At 49.6% G+C, this 8,884-nt stretch overlaps 1 protein-coding gene across 1 annotated transcript; it reads left to right on the top strand.

The window, feature by feature from the left end:
- The first annotated feature begins 5,139 nt into the window (after positions 1-5,139).
- Positions 5,140-6,078, top strand: TSSK6 (testis specific serine kinase 6). Its single transcript, XM_064718422.1, has one exon. The coding sequence runs from the start codon at positions 5,140-5,142 to the stop codon at positions 6,076-6,078; it is 939 nt and encodes a 312-aa protein (XP_064574492.1).
- The last annotated feature ends 2,806 nt before the right edge of the window (positions 6,079-8,884 follow it).

Genomic DNA, 8,884 nt, shown 5'->3' with positions numbered 1-8,884 from the left:
AAAGCCTCTCAGAGACAGCCCTGCCAGGAGAGTCTTCCTGCTCCTCCAGCAACTCACTTGTCACTGCCTGCTTAGCCCCTTTTGTCTCCCTCTCCACTCGAGTTTTTTGCCTTCAGGTTTGAGACTCCTGGCAGGTGTGGCCTGACAATGCCAGCTGCAAAATCCTCTTTGCAGAGCAGCTCATTAGCCCTTCTATCGTTCTTCTCCTTTGGCACCTACTGAGGCACTCACAAGCTGCTCCAAGAGGTGGTAGTATGGCCTGTTGCCATGAATCTGTTCCCTCTGATGGCTTACAAACCCATTTAATGTCCCTCACACTGTTTAAATTCTAATTTTCATGAAGAGATGTTTCTGGCACATGAGTGCTGGCCTCAGGTTTCTCTTCAGTGTCTGAACAACCTTGGTTAATCAAGTGGATATGCACTGAGTTTGCTGTTTGGTGTTATTTCTCTCATCCTGCTGAGTTTCTGGGAGATTTTGTACTAGTCCCCCACCCAGCTTCACTAGTTTATTCTGTTTGAAAAGAGGGTAAGGGCAAGATGTGATGGCCAACAGTTGCGAGGGTCACAGCACTTCTGAACACGAGGAATGTGAGGTCCAAAATTCCTTATCTGCCAAAGGGATAAAAACCCCATCATAGCCTGAATATCTGAAACGCACACCAATCCTTGAAATCGGAGGGGAAGACAGAAGCAGCAAAACCAGCACATTGCCCAGCACAGCTTTCTGACTACCTGTGACTTTGGTTTTCTCCCCTGTCTGCACTGCTGCTGCTGCCAGGGAGGAGCCACAGCGCCATGGCCAAATTTAGGGTACCATTGTGCAGACACACAACATCAAATGTTCAGAGACAAGGCTGCATCTTTGACTTCCCAGGTCTGTTCAATACCAGTGCCTAAAATAACCACCCAGACACCTTGATTTTGCAGGAAAGGATCTAGGGCAATGACAGCAATTCAGCTCCCCAGGCAGCTTGGGTTCAGTATGCTTTCCATGGGATCTGCCCCACTTTTCAGCTGCTCAGATATCACACACCAGTGATCAGTTGCCACACTGAGGGGTTCTTGGCAATAAAGGCACAAATAACATCACTATTGAAATGAGAATATTTACCAAGTGTCATTTTCTTCACTGGCAGTGCCTCTTATAAGTTGACCTCAGCTTGGCTTGTTTCCCTTGGTACTCATACCTGGAGGTTGTAGCACAGCTCTGTAGGACTACAGAGGAATTATGTGCAGAATTTTCACCAGCCTTCTGCACCTGCAGCACCCAGATAGATGGAAAACAGTGCTGTGAGCAGTCTGCTTCTTTTCAGGCCAGTGGGCTCTGTGAAAGTACAACAAACATACTTTTAAAAGTAGTAAAATCAAATACAGGATAAACCAGAAAACTTTTTTTGCCCATTGCTGACAAGATGATCTTGGTAACTTCAGCATCTGCTGGGAAGAACTGTGGTTACCCTTTGTGCTATCTATAATGACTTAGTAAAGCAAAACCATTAGTATTGTTTTTACTTCTTGTGCAGAAATTTGCCCATTCCCATATTCAAAGGCTGTCAAGAAATAATGTCTGGTCATGGACTTGCCACAAATTGGACACCTAGGAATTCCCTGACAGGTTTTGAACATTGCAGCCCTTGGGCAAAATATGCATGTATTGTATGGAAATAGAGGTATTTAAAGAAATCTCAAGGGCTCTGTGCAAGTGCAGAGGTCATGCTACACGTTGTAACTTACAGCCCCATGGCACAAGGTATAAAAATGTGGTATGTCATGGCTTTTTGGACATCTGCATTCACAGGAGTTTATTTTGCTGCACTTGTGCCAGCAGGACCCATGTTACACTCAGCAGTGTCCTCTCTCAAGTGGAATCCCTGCCCTGGAGGCGTCAGTCTGTCCTCAGATCAATGGCAGGCATCTGAGGCTTGACAAGGCTGCCCCCAGGGCTCGGGGGCAATGGGCTCACAGGGAGGGGGGAAGTTCCCAAGGCATGCACGATCTAATGGCCCTTCTTAGCTCCCTGGTTTGCAATATGCATCTCAGCTGGGATCTCAGCCATCGCTCTGAGGCAGTGCCCCTCAATGACAGGCAGCAAGAGAGCAGCCCCCCAAAAGGCACCACTCAGGCACGTTATCGGTGAAAAAATATCTATATGGGCGATGCAGAAAGAAAAAACTCCCTCCCTGTTAAAGTCATGGCTTTTGTGTTCTTGTCCAGCCGATCAAATGTGGCTGTACACGGTGCATAAGGCCAGAGACCTCCAGCTGCATTAACTTCCCAGCAAGGCTGGCTTACCTGGTGGTCCTTCAGGAGCTGATCTGCCCCTTGCCAGAGGGACTAACTGCATGCCAGGCTGATGCACAACGGTGCCACCATCCCATAACAAAATCCCTGTCAGTAAGCTCCAATAATTTGTACCTCTGCAGACCAGCTCCTCCTGCTCACATGCCACACCTAACAAAACAGTAATTGCTGTCTGATTTCTGATTGCTCTCATTAACAAGAGCAATGGAACAAGTGAGTTCTACAAGCACAGCTTTGATGCAAAAAAATTATCTAGAAAGCACAGAAGCTCAGCATTTTTTATATATCTTGGTAGTGAATACACTACCAAAGTATGTTGGTGTGACCTAAATATTTATACCACAGGTAGCAGTACTTGAGGTGCAAAAGAGATTTTTTTGGTGCATTTTTATACCAATAAATGTTGAGCCAGCAGCCAACCAAACAAAAAATCTGTTTCTCTGAGAAAGCTGAGCTCAGCTGTCATTCCTCCTCCTCTGCCTGGCAGTGCCCTGCCAAACCAGCCCCTCTCATCCCAGCCCCTTGCTGCCTGCCTTGGGAGCTGTTTGCAGCAGTGCCAGCCCCGCTGCTGGCCGGGGCAGGAGCTCAGGGATGCACAGCAGCGATGCCTGCAGCCTCGGCAGCTCGCAGAGCTGCAGCCCGGAGCATACAGGAGGGGGAGTGTTTGCTTCGATAGCTGCTTCCTCCCTGGGAAACCAGGGCTTGCTTCCCTATCTCCTTCAGGTCTTCCCACCCTCAGGATGCTCCATCTGGCAGCACAAGGCTTTTTCTGGGCTCCCAGGAGGGTTTACTGAGACTGAAACTGCCCACTTCAGCCAAGTTTGCAGAAAACTTTCCCAAAGTGACCTGCTCCCTCGAGCAGATGAAGAATTACCAGCAGCACAGGACTCCTCTACATTGCTCCTTACCATTGCAACCTGATTTGTAGCTGCCACTTTGGTTTTTCCACATCGGTGTGGACACTCCCTCTTCTGGGTATGCTACTGTAGGGGCTTCAAAGGGGCTTCCCATAAGTGAGGATTTACCTGTGGGTTTTAGGAGCATGCCTGTCATGTGACTGCCCATTCCTATTTTAAAATACATTCTGAGCATCAGCCAAGCCTCTGTAGATGTCTGCCCATGTCCTTCTATTCCCAGGAGCAGCAGTGGTGTTTTCCAGAGGTGCTTTGGTAGTAAGTGGGGAAGGGAAGCTGGGTCTAAGCACTTCCCCCTCATAAAAATGCTCATATTGGTTCAGTTTTGTTTAGCCGTCTCAAAGTTCCCAGCTCCTCTGAAAAGTCCAGCTCAGAGCTCTGCTGAAGTCACTGTGGTTATGACTCAAGGGCTAAACTTGTCAGGAAATCATGCGTATCCAGCAAAATGGGTTTCTGCCTCTGCCTGCTGATTGCTAGGTGGGATTTTTGTGTGTTTAGTAACATCGGTTTCTGAACAGGGACTTCTGGAAATGGCTTCTTGCTGATCCACTTCAGACATAAGAAATCTGGGGGGATTTATTTGAAGGCCCAAACGTGCCTGCTGGTACAGCCTGATGGTATTCCTGGCGGTACATGCCTGGCAACCACATTTCCATGGCATGTTAAATTCCCATACTTCCAACTGGCCTGTAGAAATAACACCTGAAGTGGGAAAGCAGTTTGGTTTGGACCCACAACCTCTAAGCAGATAAAACTCGACATGGTGACTGCTTTACTTGCTCTTAGTTCAGAGTAAAGCTCCCCACATACAGACTCATGTTTGCAGCTTTGACCCATTTTAATTTCGTCAAAGTGACTTCAGAATACTGGCAAGATGGACTCACAAGAAAGATTTTCTTTCATCTTCAGCTGATCACCATTCCTCTTTATAACTGACTTGCAGAATGAAACATATATTCAAAACCTAAAAATAGTGTTTGGGTTGGTGTTTTGGAGGATGGGGTTTTGTGGTCCTAGGCTTCTTTGTACAGCTGGAAAGGAAATGTGGGCTCCACAGGGAGAGCAGGATACTTCAGCAGCTTAAAAAACCCAGCACAAATCAGAAAAAAACAGCCAAGGATGCAGCACCTGGAAGAAGGAGCTGGCACTGCCCTGATAGACAGAGTGTGATGGGAGGGATGCCTTGCTCTGGAGTGGGTGTTCTGGCCCAGCCCAGCTGCCCTCTGCTCAATTTGACTGCCACATCATGGCAACTAAAACTGACTATAACCTTTTAAAATCCAAGTTACAGAACATCTGAGAAGGACCTCACGTCTCACTTCTCTGTAAGTCTCCAAAATATAATTTTGATAAAAACAGATAAAGAGCAATTCCAAGCTCAAGAAACAGAGAAGCTGTTTTTTTCTGAAAGATGCATCTAAGGTTCCCCATCCACCACACGAAAGGTCAGAAAGCCCCCCAGTAATGTAACAGCTCTGTGCACCATCACCAAAGAAGTCAATATTTATAGCTAGACAAGGTGGTTCACAGTTAGTGCCAGTAGAAGTCACTCCTTTGTACCACTCTGTGTAGTTTGGATTTTAATGCAACTAATACCCTGCACAAAACTGGTGTAGGTCCCCAAATGGGTCCCTGACCCCAGAAAGCTGACATTTGAACTTTCGTCCACACCGCCCTATGCTGAGAACTCAAATGAAGAGGCTGAAAGGGTAAAAGCTCCAAAGTATCCAGCCCCAGCTGTATTGTCCCCTGTGCAGGCATGCCAGGGGCACCCCTGAGCAACGGGGACCCACCAGACGCTCGCGTCACCTCCCAAAGCTCCTGTGACACACAACATTCCACCCGTCACAATACCCGGGTGGGGCATGGAAGCAAGGGTTGTCATACCTGCTGGTGCAAAGGTGCAAAGGTGAGCAGCTACCATGCAGCAGACAATACAGCCTCCCGATGCTGGGGAGCCCCAGCCCGAGCCCCAGCCCCAGCCCCAAGAGCAAGAGCCCCAGGAAAGCCCACCGGCACCAGAGACCAATGCAAAGCCTGATGGAGGTGAGAGGATACTCAACGAGCTGGGCTACAGGCTGGGTCAGACCATAGGGGAGGGCAGCTTCTCCAAGGTGAAGGCAGCCACCTCCAGCAAACACAAGGGGCCCCTGGCCGTCAAGGTGGTGGACCGGCAGCGAGCGTCCCGAGCCGTCGTGTTCAAGTTCCTGCCCCGGGAGCTCTCCATTGTGCGCAGGATCCAGCACCCCAACATCGTGCGCGTCTACGAGCTCATCGAGGTCTGTAACAGGAAGCTCTACATCGTGATGGAGGCCATGGACACTACCCTGCTGCAGATGTTGGAGAATCTGGGAAAGCTGCCCTGCGCCCCCAACGCCCGGGACATCTTCGTGCAGGTGGTGAGGGCCGTGCGCTACCTGCATGACCGCAACCTGGTGCACCGGGACCTCAAGTGCGAGAACGTGCTGCTCTCTGCCGACGGCCGCCGCGCCAAGATCAGCGACTTTGGCTTCAGCAAGGAGCTCAAAGGGTACCCGGACCTGAGCACCACCTTCTGCGGGACGGCGGCCTTCGCCTCCCCAGAGGTGCTCATGGGCATCCCCTACGACGCCAAGAAATACGACATATGGAGCCTGGGGGTGATGCTCTACATGATGGTGGTGGGCAACGTTCCCTTTGATGATAGCAATGTGCAGAGCATGCCCCAGCTGCAGAAGAAGGGGGTGATGTACCCGGAGGGGCTGCCCCCGCTGCCGGAGCCCTGCCAAGCCCTCATCACCCAGCTGCTGCAGTACAGCCCCTCGTCCCGGCCCGGCGCGGGGCAGATAGCCAAGAACCGCTGGCTCAACGGGGACATCTGAAGGACACGGCCCTTCCTGAAGATTCTGGAAGAGCACTTTGGTGCAATAAATGAAAGAGCATTTCTATGGTTTGTCGACTGTTTTGAAGCCCAGGGGTGCCTGTGTGTGAAGCTGATGGAACTCTGAAAAGCAAGGCCATGTGCTCTCAGGAGGTGGTCACATCCCAAAGCAGCAGTGGCAGCCGGCTGCAGGCTGGGTTTGGAGACACAGCAGCCATGCAGAGCTGCCAGGGCAGGGTGGTGAGGTGCTGCAGCACAGCCCATCATGGTGCCTGCTCCCTAGAGCACCAAAACTCTGGCACAGCCACCCCAATCTGCTCCTCCCCATCCTATGCTGCTGAATGAACAGGGACTATGGGAAGACAGCTGCTCTCACAGGGGTCTTGGCTTCTTCTCAGCCTTGTTCACCACCAAACTGCATTTGAGCAGGTAGGAGGGGAGAATCAGTGGTCCTACAAATCACTGCTGCAGAGAAAATGTCACATTTTTTGTGTGCCACTATTTCAAGCTCATAGTTACACTCACAGCCCAAAATCACACTAGAATTTTTGCAGGCAGCTGGACAGCATTACCCAGCAAAAATTTTGGTGTGGCTTTGAGATCCACACCGTATATGGAACATCTTTCAGATATTTATTCCTAGCAATATTTGAAATGTATGCCAAAAGATACTTGATGAGAAATGCCCCTGGCCATTGAAAACTTGAAAGGGAAAACAAATAAAAGCATAAAGGCGAACCACTTTGTTAACTCCTGCTGTCCAGCTTCAATGTGAAAAAATACCGATTACTCTTAATGCAACCCCCAAAATCTTCTATGGATCCTTATGGGCAAGGCCCATTTTAAAGGGTTAATTAAAGATAAGAGCTGGCATCTGAAATGTGCTTTCATGAGACATTTAAACCCACTCTAAACAATCTCCAGCTTCCACTGGACAGAATTCTAAGAGGAAATGTCCAGTTGGGTGGTTTGATGGTGATGGTGCCTCATGAGCTGACCCAGCACAGGCCTGGCAGCACAGCCTGGGGCCAGGCCATGTCTGACGTGGACAAACCAGTGCACATGGCTCTGCTGGAGGAGGTGGAAACACCTTTCCCAAAATAAACATTTTGGGCCTATTAAAAGCAGCAGTTTAAGTAGAACAAGATGTGGCAGCAGACCCAGCCCAAGGCTTTTCAGCATGCGGGCTACAGGGAATTTTGCCACCCCCAGAATGAAGATTTATTTTGTTCTTCTCTCAGCTGCAAAATAGAACTTGCAGCAGCCAAGAGTAATGGGATACAAAGGGTGTCCAGGGCTGTGGAAACAGGCTTGGGAAGGATCAGGAGGGGATAGAAAAGAAGGAGAGGTGTCCAAAGGACGTGGGAAGCAAGGAGGTGGATGTCAGGGAAGTGAAGTTTTCAGCAAGGTTCAATTCTTCATTTTCTACTCTCCTTCCAGCCACCCTGTCAGTCTCTTCCCAATCCATGCCCCAGGACCTCCAAGTACCTGTCCACCTCCGTCTACTGCCTCCCTCCAGCCTTGCTTGACTCCAGGTACCTCCCCACGATCTGGGAAGCACAAACCTGGCTCTGCTGCACTGCTTCTCCTTTTGCTCCATCTCAATCTTCTTTCTCTAAAGACAAAGCTAACACAGTGGGAGTCGTTCTAAAATTTAGACCCTATTAATCTCCCCTTAGCACCACATTCTCCTAAATGGTTGCATCTGTTGAGGACATCAGCTGGGACAGATGACTGATGTTTTGTGAGGCTGCACCCCCTTGGGTGGCTTGGGAAAGCAGCTGGGGTTTGAGTGGGGAGAGGTTTGAAGGAGCCACAGGAGGCTGCGGGCTGCCCGCGGCCCTCGCCCTCTGCAGACAGATGGTGATCTCCCAGGGCCAGCACTAACGACCTCAGAGCAGCCCCCAGGCTGCAGAAATAGTCCATTACACGTCTAATTATGCAAATTAAAAATAAAAATCACAATTAAAGACCCAGAGCCAATTCTTATCTAATTTGCACCAGTGGGACATCAGTTTTGAAGGAGGGCAGGAGCAGAGGCTTTGAGCAGGATGAGGCAGAGGCTCATGGCTCTGCCAGCACCCCTCCCCTCCAGAGGCCTCTGCATGTGCTCAGCCTGGTGCTTCCCTAAGCTGATTTCCTCCTCAGGAGGGTAAAAATTTTTAACCTTAAACTTTTTTAACCTTTAACCTTTTTAACCCTCCTGGGAAGTGCACAGTTGATAGAAGCACCCCTTCCCTGACTGCTGGCAGTTGAGCCCCACTATCCTGGCCACAAAACGCAGAGCCCTGTGTTTATGGGACAGCCCATGGACTTAGAACAAGCAGGTTTTAAGCACACTGGCTTACCAAATATCCTGATCAGCCCCACCAGACTCATCTGCAGTGTGACTCTGTCCTGCCCAGGCTGTGTGGAATATACTGGGCAGTGCAACCTGGAAATGAAAGGTCCTGTTTCATACCAGCACCAAATAAATAACTTTCCATAGGGAACCTGACTACCAAGCAATCCATACAAATAACTATGTGCTATTTAATCCTTCTCCAAGGTTAAGGAGGGAAATGTTCAGGGCCTGTATGAGGCAGCTCTGTGCTGTGCCAGCACCTGGCTCCTTGCATGGTGTGAGCATTACCCTGTCCACAGCCCTCCTGCTGGCTGCCATGGTGCTCTGTGTCACTGACAGGCTCACTGAAGGATCTTTCAGATTTTTACACGTGTCTTCAAATCAATCAGAGGGACTCTTAAAAGGATATTCAGCAGAATAGAGTGTTTAGTGTTTTCTTGAGATCATCTTGAAGCAATTTTAC

Source organism: Zonotrichia leucophrys, chromosome 7, assembly GCF_028769735.1.
Source record: "Zonotrichia leucophrys gambelii isolate GWCS_2022_RI chromosome 7, RI_Zleu_2.0, whole genome shotgun sequence".
Lineage (NCBI taxonomy): Eukaryota > Metazoa > Chordata > Aves > Passeriformes > Passerellidae > Zonotrichia > Zonotrichia leucophrys.
The sequence above is the reverse complement of the archived record's forward strand: the minus strand, read 5'-3'. Positions and strand labels throughout refer to the sequence as shown.